Source organism: Arabidopsis lyrata, assembly GCF_000004255.2.
Source record: "Arabidopsis lyrata subsp. lyrata unplaced genomic scaffold ARALYscaffold_8, whole genome shotgun sequence".
Taxonomy (NCBI): domain Eukaryota; kingdom Viridiplantae; phylum Streptophyta; class Magnoliopsida; order Brassicales; family Brassicaceae; genus Arabidopsis; species Arabidopsis lyrata.
This window is the reverse complement of record NW_003302548.1, coordinates 19,218,761-19,242,651: the sequence shown is the minus strand read 5'-3', so window position 1 is coordinate 19,242,651 and position 23,891 is coordinate 19,218,761. Positions and strand designations below refer to the sequence as shown.

General features: G+C 37.0%; 4 protein-coding genes across 6 annotated transcripts; 2 read left to right on the top strand and 2 right to left on the bottom strand.

Moving 5' to 3' along the window:
• The first annotated feature begins 3,594 nt into the window (after window positions 1-3,594).
• On the top strand, window positions 3,595-5,829 carry LOC9300726 (exocyst complex component EXO70B1). Its single transcript, XM_002866298.2, has one exon. It carries the CDS (start codon window positions 3,751-3,753, stop codon window positions 5,662-5,664), a length of 1,914 nt encoding a protein of 637 aa, XP_002866344.1. The 5' UTR covers window positions 3,595-3,750; the 3' UTR covers window positions 5,665-5,829.
• Window positions 5,830-6,536: 707 nt separating this feature from the next.
• Window positions 6,537-7,494, bottom strand: LOC9300725 (18.1 kDa class I heat shock protein). The gene has a single exon (XM_002864603.2). The coding sequence runs from the start codon at window positions 7,187-7,189 to the stop codon at window positions 6,707-6,709; it is 483 nt and encodes a 160-aa protein (XP_002864649.1). The 5' UTR covers window positions 7,190-7,494; the 3' UTR covers window positions 6,537-6,706.
• An 879-nt stretch (window positions 7,495-8,373) lies between these two features.
• Window positions 8,374-12,984, bottom strand: LOC9302418 (probable NOT transcription complex subunit VIP2). 3 transcript variants are annotated; one of them, XM_021011969.1, is made up of 14 exons: window positions 12,767-12,984; window positions 12,200-12,286; window positions 12,008-12,116; window positions 11,746-11,924; window positions 11,288-11,663; window positions 10,653-10,847; window positions 10,437-10,535; window positions 10,027-10,115; window positions 9,844-9,924; window positions 9,311-9,706; window positions 9,169-9,221; window positions 9,030-9,071; window positions 8,801-8,939; window positions 8,374-8,710 (listed from the first exon to the last, which is right to left on the bottom strand). In XM_021011969.1, the coding sequence occupies exons 2-14, from the start codon at window positions 12,212-12,214 to the stop codon at window positions 8,651-8,653; spliced, it is 1,833 nt and encodes a 610-aa protein (XP_020867628.1). In that variant the 5' UTR covers window positions 12,215-12,286; window positions 12,767-12,984; the 3' UTR covers window positions 8,374-8,650. The 3 variants fall into 3 exon arrangements, with proteins under 3 accessions (XP_020867628.1, XP_020867614.1, XP_020867622.1); XM_021011955.1 differs by having other exon boundaries at window positions 9,311-9,721; window positions 12,767-12,983; XM_021011963.1 differs by having other exon boundaries at window positions 9,311-9,721; window positions 12,790-12,983.
• Window positions 12,985-20,719: 7,735 nt separating this feature from the next.
• On the top strand, window positions 20,720-23,869 carry LOC9300724 (probable receptor-like protein kinase At5g59700). Its single transcript, XM_021029769.1, has 2 exons — window positions 20,720-20,999; window positions 21,188-23,869. Exon 2 carries the CDS (start codon window positions 21,199-21,201, stop codon window positions 23,677-23,679), a length of 2,481 nt encoding a protein of 826 aa, XP_020885428.1. The 5' UTR covers window positions 20,720-20,999; window positions 21,188-21,198; the 3' UTR covers window positions 23,680-23,869.
• The last annotated feature ends 22 nt before the right edge of the window (window positions 23,870-23,891 follow it).

The window sequence follows — 23,891 nt, the reverse complement described above, 5'->3', positions numbered from 1 at the left end:
GTTCAAACCCAATTTAAGTTAAACCCTAAAATTAATTGAATCAAACGCTCTCAGTTTTTCAATTGGTATAACCGTACAAGATCAAACTATTACAACAAAACACTCTCAGTTCACAGAACAGACAGTGCCGGCCCTTGGCATAAGCAAAGGAAGCGGCTACTTAGGGCCTCAAGTTGATATTGTATTGTCTCACATTTTTTTAAGTAAATGTTTGTGTATTTTGTATGATTTTTTCAAGTTTTTTTTACGTATTGAATTTAGCCATGTAATTTTCTAACGGATCATGTAAGTTAATATTATTATTTTTTACTGAAGTACGTGTAGATGTATTAAGTGGTTCAAACAAAAGAAACTTACATTATTTGTCGTGTAATCATAAAAACATATATACATGTTACCAAGTTATACAGCTAAATTTGACAAAATAGTAGGATTATTTTTAAAAATAGATTTTGGTCGACAAATTTTTTTCTCCTTAGTACACTAAAAATGTTTGGACCGGCACTGAGAACAGAACAACATGGCAACATCTCATATATAATACCGATTCTGTATGACATCAACTATTTTTTGCTAACGTTATATAACTTATACATGAACTAATGATCTCTTAAAAAAAACAGTCATGGGACTAATAACAAAGTAGTCTTCGATGGACTATCCATTCATAATTTCATCAACAGGTTATTTGGATAGATCCGTAAATAAAGCGGTCAGACTTAGTAAGGTCAAATTCTTAATTTAATATGATTACTCGGACCAAACAAAAAGAAAACAAAAACTAAGTGCTCTAAAAAGAGAACAAGTGGGCCGGCTCCTGTCTAGGCGAAACCCCTAGGGGCCAATGAGGACCATATACGTATTTTTTGAATTGCATGAGTGGGTGACTTTAAGCTTTATCCTAGTCGGCAACTTCCACTCGACTCACGTGTTACTTATGGTGAATCCATCTTTAGATTCTCTCTTTGTCACTGTCTTTTACCCGTTTTAGAATTATTTTACTTTTCCACGACAATATAAAAAGAATTATTGCAATTTTCCGTTAGCTAACTAATTTCAGTACCAATTACTATAAAATAACACAAATATTCTACGAACACATAAGTATATACTGCCTTGCTACCTTCCTCACGTTGAATTTTGGTAACTGCCGTTTCGTTCCATTGTCGGTTCAATTATCTTTTTAGTTAAAAGTGTGGTCGGTTGATTACTGTAATATTATACTCCCTCCGTATTTTAATAAGTGTCGTTTTAGAATTTTTATTTTTTTGAATTGGATGTCGTTTTCAAATTTCTATACAAAATTTATTACTTTTTAATGTTTTATGATATCATAAAACATTAAAAAGTAAAAATTTTTGCATAGAAATTAGAAAACGACATCTAATTTTTTAAAAAAGAAAATCCTAAAACGACACTTATTAAAATACGGAGGGAGTATCATTTTATGAAATCACTTAGATCTGACTAATCCGATCATACTTTTGATCAATATATAAAATGTTAAATTTGTAAGCTTTTTGAGTATGAATTGTAAGATGTAGTTTAACGTTTATCTGTGTATTAATGGATAGTTTTAATTTCACAGTAAAAGACTGATTGGGAACATATCTAACCATACAAAACATTAAAATCTGAAACAAGAGTCTTGTAATTGATTTAATATTTGATTGTTAGGTTTACACCAATGAAACTGTATATTATTGAAAATGGTTTAAGATGGAAAATTTTGTATTGTGTTCTCTTCTCCCTCATAATTAAGAGATGGAGAAAAACTCTGAATTAGTAGTCGTATTATGGCAATTTAGGATCTTTGAACATCTGTTAAAAGACTGTGGATTTCATTTATGTGGCGGCAGGACGCAATTTTCAACTTATAAGGCAAGGAACCTTCCTCCCTTCCAAAAATACCAATCTAGTAGAAAAGCTAACTAACAGTTGTATCGTAATAAAACTAATTAACAGTTGCGTTCTATAATCAAATAAAATTGTTTTTTTTTCCATTACATCCGCTAAAAATATTAATACCATACAGAAAAGAACAAGCTGTTTACATATAACAGACAAAACCAAACTCTAACACACGGACAAAAACATTAATATCATTCTTAATTCATATCATACATAATTTTGCTGTTTTTTATGATTTGTGCACGAGAGTTTCCAAGAATTTAAGATCATATCACGCATATCTTTTTATCAAGAATCATAGATGACGTACTACTAATCGCTAAAATTATACTACTCCTTCGGTTTCATTTTAGTTGTCGTTTAAGGTTTTCTCACACAAATTAAGAAAATCATTAAATTTTATATTTTATCTTTTATTAATATATTTTATAAAAAAATTTATTGGCCGAAACATTAAAATAATATGGACAAAACTGGAATTTTTACCAAACATTTGCATCGAAAACCTAAAACGACAACTATTATAAAACAAAATTTTAACTATAAAACTATAAGTAAAATAAAACGAGGGAGTAATAGTTTGTCAATTTCGTGGCATTTAAGATTGACAGCTTTAGGATATAAAGTCTTTTTAACATTACTGTATTATTCTTACGAATCCTATAAAATTATAGTATGCAGTAGGCCTGGGTAAAAAAACCGTACCCGAGTACCCGAACCGAAACCGACCCGAAAAAACCGGTTCGGGGCGGGTACGAGTATTAGCTATTTACCCTATTGGGTCTTGTATTGTCGTACCCGTGGGTATAGGGTAAAACCCGATCCGAACCCGATCCGAACCCGATACCCGAACGGATACCCGATTACCCGAAATTACTTATACTTATACATATAAAAACTTTATATATATGTAATATTTGAGCTAAATACATTTATATCCAAATATCCGAGAGTAATTACCAAAAATTAAATGCACTTATATTTATATATTTAAGACTAAATATATTTATACGCGAGATGCTTGTAAATTTTTTAAATATTTGGACAAAATTCCGGTTATTCGGATAAATTTTTGGGTGAAACTCGGATATTTGAGTAAAATTGCGGATAAAATTTGGATATTAGAGTAAAATTTCGGGTATTTGGTAAAATTTTGGGTATTTGGGTATAAAATACCCGAACCCGATGGGTGCCCGATTTTTTCGGGTATTTAGCGGTTCTAAAAATCTAAACCCGAACCGACCCGAACCCGATTAGACCCGAACCGAAACCGAACCGATATTTTAGATTTACCCTATTGGATCCTAAACTCCTCTACTCGAAAGACCCGTACCCGATCGGGTTTTACCCAAATCTGACCCGCATACCCGAATGCCCACCCCTAGTATGCAGTTACCTTTTGCGATACTTTTGGTTGGTGAATTTAATAGCATTTTCATTTCACAGCTGCAGATGAAAGCAGCAATAAATGTAAAAAAAGTTCGTCAAAATTGACTAAAACTAATCTGTTTCCCCAATGTCTTGTCTTAATTGACACCGCGTTTGACTAATCAACCATTCTCCTCCACATATCTATACGTACACTCACATATACACATATACGTATATTTCATTGAAAAAGCCGTCGTTTCTATATATATATATATATATATATATAGCTCATTCCTCCACCTTCCTCATCTTATCTACTTCACTTTGATTACAAACAACAAACAAACAACAAACAAACCAGAAGTTTTATTTTTGTTAAAGGGTAACCAAAAAAAAAAACAGAGTACCTTCTTCTTCACACATAAAAAGAGAGTTACCAATAAAAAAAAAACAGAGCAGGCCACAAAAATGGGGAAGCACTTATTCCGATCATCTCCTCCGCCGGAGAAACCAACAGCTCATCTCTCTCTCGCGGAATCAGCTGTTCAAGAATGTATGAGCAACATCAACGCCGTCATATCCAAATGGACTTCTCCGGCTGCTTCTTCCTCCGACGAGTTCCTCTTCTCCACCAACAGTCGTCGTGAAGCAGAGGAGTTTGTTACAGCCGTCAGACACTTACAAAGCACGATGCATCGTTTGGTTTCCGTTAATCCTTCCTCGGAGAAGCTAATCTACGCTCAGAATCTGATGCAATCGGCGATGAGGCTTCTTGAATCAGAGTTTCATCGTGTCTTGAAAGCGAACCGTGAGTATTTAGATCCAGAATCCGTCTCTGTACGTTCTTGCAGATCTTCAAGATTCAGTACTTCGACAACGACTAGTGTTTCCGATTCAGAAGACGAAATCACTTACGAAGAAAACGCCGACGAAGAGCATAGATTCTCCGGTGGAGATTCCGACGCCATGGATGATCTCAAGATGATTGCTGATTGTATGATCTCAACTGGTTACGCTAAAGAATGCGTTAGGGTTTATAAAACCGTACGGAAATCGATTGTTGATGAGACTCTGCATAATCTGGGAATGGAGAGATTCAATCTTCATCAGATTCAGAAAATGGATTGGGAGATTCTTGATTCGAAGATCAAAACATGGTTAAAAGCTGTGAAATTAGCTGTTCGATCTTTGTTCTTCGGTGAGAGGATTTTAGCTGATCATGTTTTTGCTTCCTCTGGTTTAATCGTTGAATCTTCTTTCACTGAGATTACTCAAGAAGGAGCTTTGATTCTCTTCACTTTCCCGGAATATGCTGCGAAGATCAAGAAACTAACTCCTGAGAAAATGTTTCGGTTTCTTGATATGTATGAAGCTCTTGCGAATCTCTACGTGGAGATTGAATCGATTTTCTACTTCGAATCAGCAGCTGCGGTTAGATCTCAGGTGATTAACTCGTTAGCTAGACTCGGTGATGCGACGAGGTTGATGATGACGGATTTCGAATCGGCGATTCAGAAAGAAACTTCGAAAACTCCGATCATCGGCGGTGGTGTTCATCCTCTGACTCGTTACGTTATGAATTACCTCTCATTCCTCGCAGATTACAGTGAATCAATCACTGCGATTTTCGAAAATTGGAAGCTAAGTGTGCCGACTCCGTTACCGGATTCTTTATACATCAGCGGCGGCGATGAAGCGAATCCGGAGGATTTGTATTCATCTCCGGTGTCTGTACGAATCGCTTGGGTGATTTTACTCACGCTTTGTAAAATCGACGGCAAAGCTCAGCCGTATAAAGATGTTGCTCTGTCTTATCTCTTCCTCGCCAACAATCTCCAATACGTCGTCGTTAAAGTCCGATCGTCGAATCTGAAGCTTCTTCTCGGCGACGATTGGGTGTTTAGGCACGAAGAGAAGGTGAAGCTTTATGCTGATAAGTTTGAGAAGCTCGCGTGGGGGAGAGTGCTGGATTTATTACCGGAGATTCCGACGGAGGAGAATTCGCCGGAGGAAGCTAAGGATTTGGTCGGGAGATTCAACGATGAGTTTGAGACGTCGTACCGGAAACAGACGTCGTGGGTTATACCCGACCCGAAACTTAGGGACCAGATTAAAATCTCGTTGAGTCAGAAACTTATACTGGTTTGTACCGAGTTTTACCAGATGAACCGGTTCGGTTTGGTTGGAGATAATGAGGCTGTTGTCAGATATACCCCTGAAGATGTTGGAAATTACCTCTCGGATCTTTACTTTGGGTCTAGAGGCTCAGGGAGTGTTTCGACAACTGGTGGATCTGGATCCGGATCCGGATCTGGATCCGGATCCGGATCCGGAGCGGGTTCGTCGACTACGGGTAAATCTCGCGGCGGACGTAGTTATTGAAGGAAAAATCTCGTGATATTTTTTCTTTTAGTAGTTTGTGTGGTTATAGTTTAACCGATAGTGATTGATGTATCGAATCTCTTTTTCAGTTACTTGTGTACAGATATGTTGAATTATTTGATTTCTTCTTGTCTTTCTTATCAAATCATTCGATTATTTTTGGAACTTTGTGATTTATCAACGACAAAAGAAAGTACAAAGATTTTTATCCGACGCTTGAAGATTGAGCAAATAGACCATATACGTAAAAGACAATCATAAGTAGTAGCTCTCACTCTCTTGTCTAATTTTAGTTCTTTTGACTAACTGTAATTTTTTTTTGTGGTATATAACGCCAAGTTGGTACGAATCCATTTGAAGACAATAGAAATACAAAGTACAAATTTCAAATGCAAATTGCTTTATCGAATAAATATGAAGCTGACATTACCATAAATTTATTATAACAAACAGAAATGTTGACAAAGATAGGAGGGTCGACGAATCTAAACATGTACAGATGTACTCATTAATGCTTTAATTAGGCGATTCCCGATACGCAGTCTCACGTTACAATTAGTAGTACTAAATAAAAACGTAAACAAAATTCAATCTCCCCATTATGTGCCATGTTTAAAATCATTTGTGTTGCGGTTATATTACGCGTTCTTTGTCTATAGCTTTATTCCAAAAAATAGATCATGAAATATAGCATGATGATAATGATAGTATTATTTACGAAAAAAAAGAAGATAATGATATTATTTAGGCCCATGGAAGATTTATAGGTCCCTTACCTCTTTTTACTTTATGAGCCCATCTTATCTTTAAATCATATTCCAAAGCGTATCCGTTATAATTTGCAGAAGAGATTCAACATAACATTCACGATGGATTATAGAAACATTCGTTTATTCATTATGATGAGATCTTACATTCATATGATTTTAGAAAGAAAGCGACAATTTCACAACACAACAAACCCAAAAGAAAAAAGAAACACAAACTTAAGCACACAAGCTTTTTATTGCACACACCAAATCTGCATTTTCAATCTTCATATTCAATTAGCCGAGATATCAATCGACTTGACTTGAGGCTTCTTCTCTGGCGCTTTGGGAACCACAACCGTAAGCACACCATTCTCCATTTTTGCCTTCACTTCCTCCATCTTTGCATTCTCCGGCAACCTAAACCTCCTCATAAACTTCCCACTAGCCCTCTCCACACGGTGCCACTTATCGTTCTTCTCTTCGTTCTCCTTGCTCCTCTCTCCGCTAATCAGCAGAACGTTCTTGTCTTCAACCTCAACCTTCACTTCTTCCTTCTTCAGTCCCGGTAAATCCGCTTTGAACACGTGTGCTTCGGGGGTCTCCTTCCAGTCCACTCTTGCGTTTGTAAACGCTGCCACATCACGAGCGGTTGAAGCGTTTGCTAACGCAGAAGATGGCGTGAAGAATCCTTCGAATGGATCCCATACGTCTTGCGAGAACGGATCGAAGACGTTTGATCTACGTCCTCCGAAAATGCTTGGAATTAGAGACATCGTTTGTTGCTTTTCTAGTGATTTTCTTGCTGTTTTGATCTGATTTCTGAGATGAGTAATTGGTCCATATTTATAGGGAACTAAATGATGAAGAGAGAACGTTCTTGGAGTTTCTTGAATTAAAAAGGAAATGCTCTTTTTCTAAGACCTTCGCTTGTTATCTAGAGTCTTTAGACACATACATACACAATGATCACTTGATGAAGTGACCAGATTTTTCTTGGCATTTCATGAAGTTTCGGTTGTTGAAATAAGAACGACATGCAATCCTTGGTTACAACTTAAACGGCGTGCCGTTTTGCTTAGATGTATTATCCTCTTGAGATACGGGCTCAGTGAAGCGGATCGTCTTTGTTAAAAGCCCATCTCTTATTTCGGTACATTTGTTCTCAATTTGTTTAAATTAAACTGAATGTACATATTTTCTTTAAGTTAGATTCTTAAAAATTTTCAAACGTTGATCGGGAAAAATAAAATAGAGTTTTAAGCGTTTTAAGTATAACAAAATGAGCCTCAAAAAAAAAAAAAACTACGGAGAATATATAATTGAAGGATTCTCTCAAGATGATTAGAGTATACAGCCGAAGTAAGAAAGTCTAAGGTGGTGTTATTCAATGATGGATTTTAATAGAATTGAAATCCAACACTAATCCAGTGTTATTCAACTAATGATTATAAATCTAACGTTAAAATCTGGTGTTATTCAATGGTGGAGTTAAAGTCAATTCTTTAAAGTTTGTAAAATCCAGTGTTATTCAAAACTAAAAGACTTGTAAAATCTTTGTATATTAAGTCATTTCAAATGAAACCTTTTTGGAGTTTCATGAGTAAATTATTAGAATCAAAATTCAAGATATAATGCAGAGATTTTGAAATCCACACAAACAGATTCTTAAAACCAATATCAGAAAACAAATCTAAACCTTAAAGAATTGACTTTTAACTCCACCATTGAATAACACCCCCTAAATCAGAGAACAAAGGACAAAGTCAAGATTTAAGATATAACTATTTGCCAAAGGAAAATTATAGTAAGTTCTCGAAATAACAGTTGACGATAAATTTCCGAGAATGTCAACAATCTTTTAATGGATTTTATTTTGTCTCCATATTATATATACCAGAACTGAGCCACGTTTTTGTTTTTACAAACGTAGACATCATATTTACGCAACAAGTAATACTAGAAAAGGAAATCTAAATTATTCGATTCAAGTGTCGGTTATTGTGATCCAAATCTCAACTTATTGCCTGTTCATACCATGCTTGAACCAGAAGAAATGAACAATGAAAGTAACTGTGATTACCTTTTTGGGAAACTTGGGGTTAAAAATTGAAAATGTGAGATGGTTTGGTTTCTAATCAATAAAACTTGCATGAACGAAAGAGAGAAAGAGATAGAAATGAAGAGAAAAGCTTTACATTGTAAAGATGCTACTAATTGAACAAACCTACATGTTGTCAATGCTGCAGCAAGCTTGGTCTCTTTTCCATGAGCTCGTACTTGACAAGAAAATGTTCCTGCGATAAACATCCCCAAAAATATTCACTAAGAACACTGCAAAGTCAAGAACAAGGAAATAGATATTCCTGCAATAATCGTTGTCTTACCTTTCTGACTGTTTTGAACGAATTTGGATCGAGGTATTCATATGTCCCTCTTTCATATGTAGCTGCCCTGACTAAAGGTTCCCCAACTCTGAAGAACCATAATCTGAGTTCCTTGTGGTAAAACCAACCTCTTTCGTAACTGCAAGGTGTCAATCAAACTCAAAAGTTTCAGCACAAGAGAGCGTACAGTAAACGAATTATCAATGATTATGGTAGAAAAATAACATACAGTTCATCTGCTGCGAATAGCTGTGCTTCATCTTTCGGCATACTGGAACAATAATTAGAGCAAAGTAATAAGTTTAATTCCACAAAGATAATTCATGAGTTGGCAAATGTGACCGTCGAATGCTGATCTATTAACAGACCTGTAAAATGTGTAGAACAATAACTCGTAGGAGAATCTTTTGAAACTAGCTCGCTGCAACAAAACGGAAATGATAACACATTTGTTAATAAAATCGAGAAAATACATTGTTGGTACTACTCACAAGATTAGAGGGAACTTACAGTTAGAGGCGGAGGTGGTGTGGCGTAGTAACAATTTGGTACTGTGAACTCGACCTCGCTCTTTGCCGGTTCATTGGTCCAGGGGGAAGCAAATGTCTTGTAAAGATTTCCACTTGAATTCAAATCCAATCCTAGTGTTGTCAAGTCGATGCCAAGAGCAAGTGAGGTCAATTCAGGGTTGCTCCTGTTTAGTACGTCTAACAAGCCAAGTAAGCAAAAAGGATCTGCCTCTGACTGTGTCGATTTCATCTCAGAATCTCTAAATTGGTTGATTGATGACATCTGTTGCACAGGAAACTGGGATTGATTTTGATGTTGCTGATACTGCTGTATAAGCTGATCATAACCAATACTGGAAACTGCATTGGGCGAGCTTAGAGGTCTAAGGCCAAGACCCTGTAGCCCACCAGTCTGATATTAAATAAGAATTGATGATAAGAGACGGTAGTTGGAACAAGGGTGGCCCAACCACAAGATGGAGTATCATAATTATATATATGAGATATGCAAATTGAGGAAAGTCCGCCACTTACAGATGAAGTATGTTGTGGCTGTTGTTGTGGACGATGTGATGAATATGTTGCTCCCAAGTTGAAACCACCAGATCTACCCATCTGCAAATTTGCAATATCCAAACATTAATTCACACCAACAATCATATCAACAGAAAAAGGCAGGAAAACACTTTGTTAACTTCGAAACTGTCAAAAGCTTACAGAAAAGTTTTGAGAGTGCATCATTGACATAGCATTGTCATGGAGTTGTTCTTTCTGATGCAAATCCATAGGATAATCAGAATTACCACCTGCAAAAAATCTACTACGCTTGTGAATGATCCAGCAGGTTTAGCTTACAGCATTAAGAAGCACAAATGTCAGGCACATCTTATCATCTTTCGGATGCAATAAGCTATTATAAGAAGGCAGTTAAGAAGTTTATGAACATCCTAACTATCTAGAACATCTGGAAACGGGCTTTCATGAGATTTTGGAGAATAGCAAAGGGAAAAACTTTTCACAATAGAGGAAACTAGAGAAGATATTCCTCACTTTGCGCACATAGAATATGCAAGACCCAACTTTACGCACAATACAATACAATGTTATCGACAATCAAAGACCAGCACCTTTATATCCAGGTAGAGCAGGAAAGTCTTCATTTTGGATGCTGAACTCCTGGTTTTGTTGGACAAGTGGGACACCTAAACCTTGTTTCCTCAAAGAGCCTGGAAACATCACCGTAAGAGCATGAGGGGACAAGACATGATATGGAAAATCTTTTCAAAAACTTATTTTATATTTAAGTACATGAATTTCAAAAGATCTTCAGATAAACTGACTACCTAGTTGTCCTTGAGTGCCACCAGCAGATCCAGGTCGACTTGTCAGCTGGGGAAAATCGTTGTTGATGTCAAAAAGAGAGCTATCGTTAGAGTGATCACTGAGCATCATATTGTTAACTGACTGAACATGGTTCTGCGAAAGTGGGCCACCACCAGCATGATAGGAGTTCCCCAGCATAGACATGACCTGAGATCCTGTATCATACATTTAGGGAATCAGCTAACTTATTGCATGTTTAGCTAAATAAGATTGTCAGTGTAAAGTAAACAAGTTCGTATTACAAACTCCAAAAAATCCTAGAGTATGTGAGCTAAATATATAGTCTGCTTTCTCTACATTATATAGTACTCACGTGAGTCTAGAGAAGTATAGACTACAAAAGTAAAACAAGTTCAACTGCTGATATCAATCAAACCTCCCTAAATGACTACTTATTTTAAGTCGCCATTAAGCAAACTACTTTCTTTACTTAGTTTCCACATCACTTCCTAGCTGCAATACCAAAGACCCATAGTCATACTCTTTTCTATTTACAATAATATAGAAAGAAGATAAAAAGGCTCAGTTGTATCGACTTACACGCAAAAGAATTTTGAAGAAAGCAAATGAAAAGAACTGGAAAAATCATATATACCTTGAGGAAGTACTCCACCCAGCATTCGGTTCTGTCCCTGAACATTTAATCCTGATCCGCTATTTGCTGCCAAATTTAGTCGAGAAGACAGACCAGGAATAGATAATCCACCAGAGCTAATATTCCTCCCCAAGTTACCTCCACCAACCATGTTTCCCATTGAATTTGTTATCCGAGGACCTGAATTTCCCAACAATTGGGATATTCCCATCCCTGGAACACTACTCCGATTACTGAGTCCTGCAGATGTAGAAAGAATTCCAGGAATAGAACCACCAACTCCATTAGCGGTACTATTGAATCCAGGGTTGCCAACAACATTAAGACCTCCTCTATTTGGGATTCCAGAATGCCCATGAGAGCTACCGTGAGACATCTACAAAGCAATCATCGTATAATATGAGACAAAGATTAAGAACATGACCAGTTGTTTTCACAGTATTTAAAACCAGATGCACCTGAGAGAGATTAACAGGTAGATTATTAGAAGCAAATCTTCCACTGGAAAAACCCCCATTAGGTTGTTGAACCCCGGCAGATGGTATACTATTCATACTTGAGTTTCTTGATGTAAGTGTACCTTGCATGTTCCCGACATTATAGTTCCCATGAATATTATGAAGTCCCTGAAGATTTCCTGCACGACGAATAATGTAGAAGTTACATAAATTCAGAACAAGGCAAAATACAGAAGGAGGTCAAGATAAGTATTACACCCACCAGTATGATGAAAAGAGGGAGACGGTGCACCAGATTGTCCAGAATAAGAAGCAGTAAACGATCTGCCAGACCCATCTGGTAAATTTGAAGCTGAACCATTGAGAGATGACTGCAAAGGCAAGAGCACAAGAATTCATAAAGGAGAGATGGTACAGATATAAATGATTAAGATGGAAAGAAAGGTTACAGTACATGAAGGTTTGACATTGCACGAACTGACTGATAATCAAGTGAGACAAAATATCATTCGGCGACAAGACGCGAACCACCACCTACAATCTGAGAGGGAATAAACGACGCACAGAAATGAATAGCCTGAAAAAAGAAGAATTCTATAAACTAAACAAAGGAGACAATACTTTAACATAAATCTTATTAACCATGGTGCAACACCAGACGAATTTACTGTATAAACTACATATTGTTCAAAGTAAGATTGAAATTCTCATTCTTTCAAGGTTTATCCCAAGCAAAACTTTTCATCCAGAAACAAGAAGATAATGAATCAGCAACCATGAAACAAACTTCTAGCAGGAAATCAGAAGTCTAGGAACGATTCAGAACGAGAAAAAAATCCAAAAAAAAAACTAACGAGGATCCAATCAACGGAAGCGTAATTCAGCTGTTGTGAAATTACGACTGAGTAAACAACACAGGATCTCAAAATTCAGCTATCGCGATGCAAACTCAATAGTAGGATAAGGAAATTGAACTCCGAAAACCCTAAAAATCGCGTGTTTTGAATCTGTTCACACTCACAGTAAAAGGAGAAGGATGCGTACGGAGGAAGAAGAAGAAGAAGAGAACAGTGCTCAATTCGAAAACCCTGGAAGAAGAATTGAGAGAAAGGGTTAAGAATCCGAAGAAGATTTTCGTGAGGTTTCGTAAATTGGGAAGAGCGGAGATTTTGTATCAATTTGGTGCCCTAAATCGGAAAAACGGATATAGGAACGAGAAGAAGCAAGATTTAGAAATTGGGATCGATAAAAATATTTATTAAATAAAATAACAAAGGAAACCAAAAAATTTAATTATTATTTTTGTGCCGAATGATTGGTGATAGAGGGAACGGGCCCCACGAAACCTTCTCAGTCACGAAGAGTGTTTGAGTAAGGAAACAATTCCTTATTTGCGGATTAATGTTTGGGCCTAATTGACCAGGCCCATTCACAATTTTACTTTCCAAATAAAGAATAATGATGTTGATGTTTTACTTTGTGGAATCAATAATCATGAAATCGTAGTGTAAAAGAAGAAAAACTGAAGTGGGTAAATTCTGCATACAAGATTACGAGGACTAAATAAAACAAAACGACAAAATGTGTGTATTTGAAGGTTGTAGTAGTTAAAGCTAAAAGTGTTGAATAGTAGTAGTAACTAGGACTCTTATTCACTTTTTTTTCTTCTACTCTTATTCAATTGCTAATTATTATTTTTTTTTTTTATATTTAGTAAACGAACTATCATCCAACTACATGAAAATGACGTTAGATCTTTCAAGATAATGAATATTACGTCCATTAATGCAATTCAATCATATGATATAAGCTTATCAAAGTTTACAAAAATAGAAAATGGCGGTTTCTTTAGAAGATAAATTATACAACTCAATCTGTGTTACGAAAAATTAACGTTATGTGTAATTTAATTACGTGACAACATGACCCGATATGGAAAATGCTTGACGATGAGTGGTCCAATAGCTTCAAAGACCCATGTCCCCTTAGCCTGATAACTGGTCATTCACTTAGTCAAGAGTCGGGTCATGTAAGTCATCCTTATCCTTCGGGATCTTGAGGTTTCTTCTACGAAGGGTGTTTGTGTTTGTGTTTGTTTTAAGTCAATCAATACAGTATAAAACAAATCTTAGGGTCATTCCCCTTGCGACATCTCAACCAATTTTTAGTTTTTCTGTTTAATTATGCTATAATATATAGAGAATTGTTGTTTCCACTTTCCAATCCAAACCAATGTGTCGGTAGACCACAGGTCCACCAATATCTCTGAGACTATTTCGCACAAAAAAAAATCATACATGCTTGAACTTGGATATCACACACGACACTAACACAAGCAATTTTATGTAAATGGTTTATACTTTATAGGTTGATATATATATAAGAATTATATTATTTTTTGGGCAAATAAGAATTATATTATAAGTTCCCTACTCTCTAGAAAATCATAGTGGGATCATCATATTGTAGCTAATTTGGGTAAATATAGTGGCATCTTATTGATCATTTCATGTAAACTATATTATATCTCATATTCTATATAGATGAATAGTGGGGTAGTTAATGTCGTCATTCTTCATATATTTTCAATCTAGAACTTTTAGATCTTTGACACATATATGTATGTGATCACTTCATTTCGGGTATGAATGGTTGTCTTTTTTAAAGTAATCTTTCAGAGGTATTTGTCCAACTCCAAAATTTGATGGAAAGTTTCTCTCTCAAAAAAAAAAAAAAAAATAGTAAAATAGTAAAATAGTAAAAAAAAATAGTAAAAATAGTATTACCCCTCTCAATCAGGGCTCTAAGAGTACACCCGAACATATTAAATATTTAAGCTTATGTTTAGTTTTGATTTATGAAAAATCTCAGGGCTCTAAGAGTACTGAATCAATCATAGCCTCCCCATAGGTATGGTGTGTTTATGAAAAATCCTTTTGAGAAATTATTTTAAAACAGTTGTCACTTATGAGAAATTTCGGACTTGAAACTTAAGTATAAAACATCTAGTATTTTTGCAACACTTTGGTGACGGGTAGGTAAAAATGCTTCCGGATATATTGGATATCCGACCCGTTTTTAAAATTCTTTCACAACAAATTTGTTGGGTCGGGTTATATTTAACCCAACTCATACACCGGATATTCCATATTTAATAATTTAGATATTTAGAAGATTTGATTAATATTTATAAATTATAATTATGGTTCTCCTATCATCTTTGTTTGATTTGTTTTTAACTGTTTTGAATCATCATATAATACATAAAATAAAATAAAAAATCAATTTTTTTTCTGCATTGATTCGAAATTTTAAAAACGGACATATATTATCCAATTGACGAAAATATGTGTTCAACGTTCTACATCGATTAAAATATTTAGACAATGATTCAGAATCATATCATAAATAAGAACATTAATAAAATAAATGAGTTTTTTTGCCGGACGGATTTGGCGGGACGGGTTTTTGAATCAACAATAATAAAAAAATTAAAATATCATTAATCCGCCGCTTCAATACGGATTAAATCCTTTTTTTAATACCAATTGTCCCGTGGTATAATGTTTCGTGGTCTTAGAGGATGATATGATTTGTAAATTTTTATATATAATAAATAGTTATTAAATATTAAAATAAAAACAAAACACGGGATGGGTTAAGAAATTACGGAACGAGTTATATTTCAGAAAGGATTTATATGACAGACGAATTTGAATCAATATTTATATACCACTTTAATACGGGTTAAATCCTCCGTGTATTAATAATTGTCTCGTGGACTCGTGGTATACCGTTAATTATATAACAATTATAAACTATAATTTAAATAAATATGTTATAAGGAGATACAATTTATAAAACATTTTTATACTAACTTTAAAATTAATCATAAATACCCTGTAAAAAAACCTTTAAAATACCTTGTAAATTTTTCCTGCCAAAAATTTTCCCGCCAAAAATTTAACGCCAAAAAAATTACGGAATCACTTTTCCCGCAAAAAAACTATTTTGGCGGCAAAATTTTTTGGCGGGAAAAAATTTTACGGGAAAATTTTACAAGGTATTTTAAAGGTTTTTTACAAGTGTTTTGGCGGGAAAAATTGAGGGATCACTTTTCCCGCCAAAAAGTATTTTGTATTTTGTGGACCTAATTTTGTTATATTTCCTTATATATTTGTAATATCTTTTATTAAAAGAAGGGTAATTTAGTCATTTTGTACATAAAAAGGGGTATTTTTAAAAATGGACAAGCAAAGGGGGCATTTTTGAAAAGGGGTATTGAAAAAGGGGCATTTTTGTGAGTCTCCCTTGTATAAATTGGTTGATGTGTGCTATTTAAAAGATCAATTGTAAGTTTGTAACAAAAGTTTGAGATGAAACTTCCAACAAAACAAACATGGAATAGTAAACTTATGATAATCTATTTATATTGCATGAACAGAAGCCGAAAATGATCATGTGCTTTCTTCATAAATACGGTCGGCAGTCGGCAGTTTGGTTTATATTCTTAAAAAAAATAAAAATTCACAAAACCCACATATGTTGACTTTCGTTCCAACCTCCACTACCTTCCTTAATTTTCTTTGAATAAACAAAATATATATTTGAGATTTATCATAAATTCATAATAGGATATGATAAAAATGATAGGGTGAATTGGATAGGGTGAATTAGCGCAGAAGTAAAAATGGGGAGGAAATTAGCTGAAAAACAATAGAATTGGATGTCCTAGATAACAATACAAAAGATATTCAAAAAAGGCTCGGATTTGTAATTTATTACGAAATAACCGGCTACAATCGTTAACATGCGCATGGGATTTGTTTTATTGCCTCTTCGAACGAAGAAAATAACAGTCTAACATGTATTAAATGAACTACAGTTGAAGTGAGACTTATTCGGCTACAATAAGAATGATGCGACACACATTTAATGCATTTTTCGACACACAATCGAAAAATGTAAACAACTAACATAGTTGCATGGACACCCAATAAATAGTTCTTCGAATTGTTTAAACAACTAACCTAATTGCATGGACACCCAATGAATATTATATATGATTTTGACATTTGTATACATATAAACACATACATGCATAGAGCGTTAGAAGTAATTATAGTGTTAAATAATTCGGTATATGTATATATGTTAATACATATATATAGAACGTTATTAACATTTGTGTACATGAAAACACGTACATGGAGCATTATTAACATTTATATACATGTAAACACATATATAGAGCGTTATTAACATTTGTATACTTATATGTATGCTATAATGCATATACTACAATTATCGAATCCAAACCGTCGAAAAAAGCAAGTGAGCAGTATCTCGCTTAGGATAAACATTGGCGGCACACGAAGGAGACAACATGCAAAATATATACATAGATCTATAAAGTTTTTTGGACATCCATGCACAACACATTGATGTCTCAAGTATGAAACCGGATCGTGTCGAAATGGAGAAGCGCGTAGGGGCAAAAAAGGGCAAATAGTGGACTAATTATTTACGTTGTTTTGGGTCCGACAACATTTTACCGAAAATTTTATTTCCTCCAAAATCTTTGTCTCTCAGCTAATTATCTCAAAATGATATGATAATTAACATTAACAAGAAAAAAAATAGTATTATTGTCTAGAGAAAGTTAAAGTTTTGTTATTCCTTGACACTTTTTTTTTGTCGGCCAACAATTTGTATTGATAAAAGCTCAGTGTACTATACAAGTGGTGAAACGAAGCCCAGTCTCCCACATTTACAACCCTAATTAGAATTAAAGCTGCTTAATCAAACTTAAATTGATAAGAATAAGAAAAGAAGGTGCCGCGTAGACAACACGTGTTGAGACGCGAGAAAGAGAAAGATACACGATTGGCGCCGTCCGAAATCCACGATCCGGAGCAAACTCCGCCTCTGGCTTCACGAATCCACCACCGTAACTCCTCCTACAAAGTTCGCCGTTGCAAAACCGATTGATTTCCTCCGCGTTCGTTTTGAGGTAACCGCAAGAAAATTCTTCAAATCTTCATCACCTTAATCCAAAATCCTAGCAGAAGCTCCACCTATGACCAGTTGAGGTCCTCATCAGAGAAAGCGGCGAAGATATTACTCTGGCTGAAGATTGGAATTAAGCCAACGAGAGACATGGGAGATCGAACGATGGCAAGCGGGATCTGATGAGATCTTGTAGAAAGAGACAGATCCGAAAGCTTAGTTAAAAACTAAGTCGGAAATTATTATCCGGTTAAGCCGGAGAAACAAACCGACAAAACGGAAAAGAAAAACCGATTAGAATCGGAACCGTATTTATAACAAAAAGCATCACCGTATTAATTCCGGTGTACCGGAAATCATCCTCTCTCTCTCAAAAATAGGAGTGAGAGAAAAGAGAGAAGGCTGTACATTGAATTCTAGAATAGCTGACACATTAAAAAGCGGTAATGAAACATACCCCACTAACGTTTGTGCAGTTTTTATGGTAAAATTTGAAAAATTATGTCTTCTTCCTAACTTTCTTGTTGGCAAGCAGCAGGACTGCCAGTGACTTGGATTCGGTGGATTATGCAATGTGTCACGGGTCCATCAATGACTCTCTTATGGAATGGTGAGAAGACTGAACCGTTTAAGCCTGCGCGAGGGTTGAGACAAGGAGACCCGCTATCTCCATATCTCTTTGTCCTATGTTTGGAAAGATTATGTCATCTTATTGACATTTCAGTGGCGTATAAGGAATGGAAACCAATTCATCTTTCCCGTGGTGGTCCTACCTTATCCCACATTTGTTTTGCGGATGACCTTATCCTTTTTGCTGAAGCCTCTATAGCCCAAATCCGAGTGATAAGGAAGGTTTTGGAAATGTTTTGTAATGCATCTGGTCAGAAAGTGAGCCTAGACAAGTCAAAATTTTTTTTCTCAGAAAATGTCCATATGGATTTGGCAAGAATGATAAGTGAGGAGAGTGGTATCAAGGCTACCAAAGATTTGGGGAAGTACTTAGGTATGCCAGTACTACATAAAAGGATTAATAAAGAGACGTTTAGCGATGTTATGGAGAAAGTCTCTTCAAGGTTATCGGGATGGAAAGGGCGCTTTTTGAGTTTTGCGGGACGGATCACTCTAACAAAGGCTGTTTTATCGTCCATTCCAGTTCACTCTATGAGTACTATTTGTTTGCCTGCAAGTACTCTAGAGAGATTGGACAAAATGTCAAGATCATTTATTTGGGGTTCCACAACCGAGAAGAAGAGGCAGCACTTGGTTTCTTGGAAGAGAGTTTGTCTCCCCAAAACAGATGGTGGATTGGGTATTCGGGAAGCAAAGCACATGAATAAAGCTCTCTTGGCTAAAGTAGGATGGAGAATTCTACATGATACGAAAAGTTTATGGGCGCAAGTGTTACGTAGTAAGTACAAGGTTGGTAACGTGCACGACAAGTCTTGGCTGCGGGTTAAAAGCACTTGGTCTTCAACTTGGAGAAGCCTTGGGCTGGGGTTACGGGAAGCAGTGTTACCGGGTTTGAGTTGGGTAATTGGTGATGGGCGTGAAATCCGATTTTGGAGTGACAAATGGCTTGCGGAGGAGCCACTGGGTGAGTTAACGATTACGGTGTTACCAGCCGGCTTTGAGGAGATAAGATTTTGTGATGTATGGCGGGAAGGCTCGGGTTGGGACTTCAATTATGTGTCACAGTTCGTTACAGAACACACTAAATTGATGTTGGCCTCGGTGGTGCTGGACAATGTCACGGGTGCAAGAGATAGGATTTCTTGGGGAGGAAGCGTGAATGGTACTTCACAGTTAAGTCAGCTTACTCTCTTCTCACTAGAGTTACAGACCCGAAACCAAACATGCAGAAAATATATGATCGGGTGTGGCGTGTGGTAGCTCCCGAGAGAGTCCGGGTATTTGTCTGGTTGGTGGTAAATCAAGTTATCATGACTAATGTGGAGAGGAAACGAAGACACGTGAGTGATACAGACTTGTGTTTAGTTTGTAAGCAAGGAGAAGAGTCAATCATTCATGTACTTAGAGACTGTCAAGCTCAACGGGGAATATGGAGTAGAACAGTGGTAGCTAGAAAGCGACGATGCTTCTTTGAACAGACCTTACTTGAATGGTTGTATCGGAACCTAGGCGATGATGCAGACACAGATGGCAGCCCATGGTCAACATTGTTTGCTTTGGGGATTTGGTGGAGTTGGAAATGGCGCTGCGGGAATGTGTTTGGGACAGACTGGAAGTGTAGAGATATAGTTCAATTCCTCAAAGATCGGACAAAAGAAGTGACCAAGGCACATGTGATGTTGCAAGATCAGTCACGGCGGGCCGGGAGAGAGGAAAGAATGATTAGATGGTTACCGCCAGGGGAAAGCTGGATTAAGTTGAACACGGACGGCGCTTCCCGTGGCAACCCCGGTTTGGCGACAGCGGGAGGTGTATTGCGAGACGGAGATGGGAGTTGGCGTGGTGGTTTTGCTCTGAATATAGGTGTATGCTCAGCCCCGTTGGCGGAGTTATGGGGCGTGTAGTCTCTATATAGCTTGGGAGAAGCGGATTACACGGGTTGAGTTGGAGGTGGACTCGGAGATTGTGGTGGGATTTCTCAAGACATGGATTAATGATTCTCATCCTTTGTCATTCCTAGTGCGTTTGTGCTATGGCTTTCTGTCGCGTGACTGGATAGTCCGTGTTTCGCACGTGTATAGGGAGGCTAACCGTCTCGCGGACGGGTTAGCTAACTATGCGTTTTCTCTTTCTTTAGGTTTTTATATGCTTGAGTCTAAACCGGATGTGGTGGACTCTATTGTTTATGACGATGCGATCGGGTGCATGCGCCCACGTTATGTTCGTGTGTAATTTTCTTTTAGTTATGTTTCAATAAATTGTGGGGGACTTAGTCCCCCATCCTAACAAAAAAAAACTTTCTTAGCCATCAGAAAAAAATCAGACTGACAATTCAATTCAATTCCGTTCGTCTCCTACATTTGCTCATATTAATTTATTTGTCGTTTGCATCTATACAAATATTAATTAATATATATTTTATCTATTCAGTTCTTGTTTGCAGAGATTTCACAAAAAAAAAATACATCTCTCGTTGTTACCAACTTACCAAGTCTGTTCCAAACACAAATTTTAAGAAAACAAAAGCCAACATCTGGAAATCAATCGATCAGCTGATCGTCAACTATTGTACCTTTCATGGAACAATTGATTTTCTCGCAAATCTTGTCTTAAAGGTACAACAAATTTGTTGTTTTTGCTGCTTAATTTTATCCGTTATGAATTTTTTTTTATCACTGTCGTTATTGAGATAGTTGTCATCTTTGCTAAACCAAAATCCCTAATTGTACTCATGTCGTATATCCCTTGAATCTAGCTGATAGATTCTTTGTCTATTTCCATCGAATTGTTTAAACATTTCCAGGTTTTGTGAAGATGGGTGGTCAAAAGTTTGGATTTTTGATTTGGGTTTCATCGATTTCTTGCTTAATCTGCCTCTGCCATGGATACGTACCTGTGAATAATTACCTCATCAACTGTGGATCATCAACCAACGTCACTGTCACTAGTCGAGTGTTCATCTCTGATAAGCTTGCTTCAAACCTCCTAACCTCTCCTAATGAAATCCTCGCCGCCGCGAGTAATCGCAATTCAAATTCAGATATTTACCAGACGGCGAGAATCTTCACCGGAATCTCCAAGTACAGATTCTCCATCACTAGAGGCCGCCACTGGGTTCGTCTCCATTTCAATCCTTTTCAGTACCAAAACTTCCAAATGGGCTCAGCCATATTCTCAGTTTCTTCACAAACACATGTCCTCTTGAGTGATTTCACTGTGAATTCCAGAGTTATGAAGGAGTACTCTCTGAATGTAGCTACGGATCATCTCGAGCTCACGTTTACTCCCTCTGGTGATTCGTTTGCGTTTCTGAACGCGCTCGAGGTTGTATCGGTTCCTGATACGTTGATCATTGGTGATCCTTCATTTGTAGGCAGTCCCGGGAAGTTTCAGGGCTTGTCATTGCAAGCTTTTGAGACGGTTTATAGAGTGAACATGGGCGGTCCGCGTGTTACGCCTAGTAACGATACTCTTTCGAGAATTTGGGTGCCTGATTCTGAGTTTATAGTGGAGAAGAATCTAGTTAAGATTGTGTCTAAGATTGCAAGTGTTAATTATGTTCCCGGTTTTGCTACAGAGGAGACTGCCCCAAGAACTGTCTATGGTACTTGCACCGAGATGAATTCCGCGGATAACCCGTCTAGCAAGTTCAATGTGACTTGGGATTTCGATGTTGACCCGGGTTTTCAGTACTTTCTACGGTTTCATTTCTGCGATATTGTGAGTAAAGCTCTAAACCAGCTTTACTTCAATCTCTATGTCGACTCTATGTTGGTTGTTGAGCATCTCGATCTAAGCTCTTATTTATCCAACACTTTGAGCGGTGCATACTCGATGGATTTTGTCACCGGATCAGCTAAACAGACTAAAAGAATCCGTGTGAGCATCGGTCCATCGAGTCTTCACACGGATTACCCTAATGCGATTCTGAACGGATTAGAGATCATGAAGATGAATAACTCCAAAAGTCAGCTCAGTAACGGGACATTTTTGCCTAGTGGTTCAAGTTCAACCACCAAGAAGAATGTTGGTATGATCGTTGGTGTAACGGTTGGCTCATTGCTTGCTTTAGTGGTTTTAGGAGGTTTCTTTTTGCTGTACAAGAAACGAGGACGAGACCCGGATGACCATTCAAAGACTTGGATTCCGTTGTCTTCCAATGGAACAACTTCATCCTCAAATGGAACTACAATTGCAAGTAAAGCTTCCAATTCCAGTTATCGAATTCCTTTGGCAGCAGTTAAAGAGGCCACAAATAGCTTTGACGAGAACAGAGCAATTGGCGTTGGTGGTTTTGGTAAAGTGTACAAAGGAGAGCTTCACGACGGTACTAAAGTAGCTGTTAAAAGAGCGAATCCTAAGTCTCAGCAAGGACTTGCAGAGTTCAGGACAGAAATCGAAATGCTGTCTCAATTCCGTCATCGCCACTTGGTTTCTCTGATCGGTTACTGCGATGAGAACAACGAGATGATTCTCATTTACGAATATATGGAGAACGGAACATTGAAGAGTCACCTTTACGGCTCAGATCTTCCTAGCTTAAGTTGGAAGCAACGGCTTGAGATATGCATTGGATCAGCAAGAGGATTGCATTATCTCCATACCGGTGACGCGAAACCCGTGATTCACAGAGACGTGAAATCCGCCAACATATTACTCGACGAGAATCTCATGGCTAAAGTTGCAGACTTTGGACTGTCTAAGACCGGACCCGAGATCGATCAGACTCATGTGAGTACCGCGGTCAAAGGAAGTTTCGGATATCTTGATCCGGAATACTTCAGAAGACAACAGCTCACAGAGAAATCAGATGTTTACTCTTTTGGAGTGGTTATGTTCGAGGTTCTCTGCGCGAGACCGGTTATAGACCCGACACTTAATAGAGAGATGGTGAATCTAGCGGAATGGGCGATGAAATGGCAGAAGAAAGGACATCTTGAACATATCATTGATCCATCACTGCGAGGTAAAATCAGACCTGATTCGCTAAGAAAGTTTGGTGAAACAGGGGAGAAATGTTTAGCTGATTACGGAGTTGATAGACCATCAATGGGAGATGTGTTGTGGAATCTTGAATACGCTTTACAGCTACAAGAAGCAGTCATTGATGGTGATCCAGAAGACAGCACAAACATGATCGGTGAGCTACCTCTACGGTTCAATGATTATAACCATGGAGACACGAGTGTTAACGTTTCTGTAGCTAAAGAGGAAGAAGAGTCGAGTGTTGATGATAGTTCAGGTGTTTCCATGAGTAAAGTTTTCTCGCAGCTGGTTAAATCTGAGGGACGCTAAAGAGATGATAAATTTCCAGGAATCTTTATTGGAACCAGAATATAGCATATTTGTTCTCCTCTAGCTTTTCTTCTGTACATTTTTAACGATTAGACTATGATTTTCATTCAATGACCAATATGATTTTCCATCAGCTGTTACATCTTAACCAAAACCGGTTTATGTATTAATAAAGGAATTGATTTCCCAATGCGACGTCGTTTCTCGTTTCA

Bases quoted from the DNA above. Each gene is read 5' to 3' on its own strand.
- LOC9302418 (XM_021011955.1), bottom strand. The intron at 9,072-9,168 runs GTCTGTTAATAG...TTATTGTTCCAG, and splicing joins TTGTTCTACACATTTTACAG to TATGCCGAAAGATGAAGCAC. The intron at 8,940-9,029 runs GTATGTTATTTT...GACACCTTGCAG, and splicing joins CTATTCGCAGCAGATGAACT to TTACGAAAGAGGTTGGTTTT.
- LOC9300725 (XM_002864603.2), bottom strand. From the start codon at position 7,189: ATGTCTCTAATTCCAAGCATTTTCGGAGGACGTAGATCAAACGTCTTC.
- LOC9300724 (XM_021029769.1), top strand. From the start codon at position 21,199: ATGGGTGGTCAAAAGTTTGGATTTTTGATTTGGGTTTCATCGATTTCT.
- LOC9300726 (XM_002866298.2), top strand. From the start codon at position 3,751: ATGGGGAAGCACTTATTCCGATCATCTCCTCCGCCGGAGAAACCAACA.